This window comes from Neopelma chrysocephalum, unplaced genomic scaffold (assembly GCF_003984885.1).
Source record: "Neopelma chrysocephalum unplaced genomic scaffold, ASM398488v2 Primary Assembly neopelma1_357, whole genome shotgun sequence".
Classification (NCBI taxonomy): Eukaryota; Metazoa; Chordata; class Aves; order Passeriformes; family Pipridae; genus Neopelma; species Neopelma chrysocephalum.
Genome location: NW_020898021.1, coordinates 115,375 through 115,583, shown reverse-complemented (window position 1 = coordinate 115,583; position 209 = coordinate 115,375). Strand labels below are relative to the sequence as shown.

General features: G+C 85.2%; 1 protein-coding gene across 1 annotated transcript in view; it reads left to right on the top strand.

Moving 5' to 3' along the window:
* LOC113978690 (homeobox protein GBX-1-like) overlaps nt 1–209 on the top strand; it is a 7,444-nt gene continuing 7,235 nt past the window's right edge. Inside the window, 2 exon segments of the mRNA XM_027705821.1 lie at nt 1–115; nt 118–208. Of these exon segments, the coding sequence (XP_027561622.1) occupies nt 1–115; nt 118–208 (206 nt within the window).

Genomic DNA, 209 nt, shown 5'->3' with positions numbered 1-209 from the left:
ATGGATGAGAGCAGAGGGCGACACCCCCGCCCGCCTCCCCTCCCTCCTCCCCCCTCCCCTCCCCGGCCCGGCCCGGCCCCCCCGCGGCGGGGCGGGCGGGCGGCTCCGAGCGCGCCGCGCTCCGCCGCGCCGAGACAGCGAGCGGGCGGACGGGCGGCAGCTCTCGCTGGGCGCCGGAGCCCACCGGAGGCGGCGGGCGCGGGCCGGGG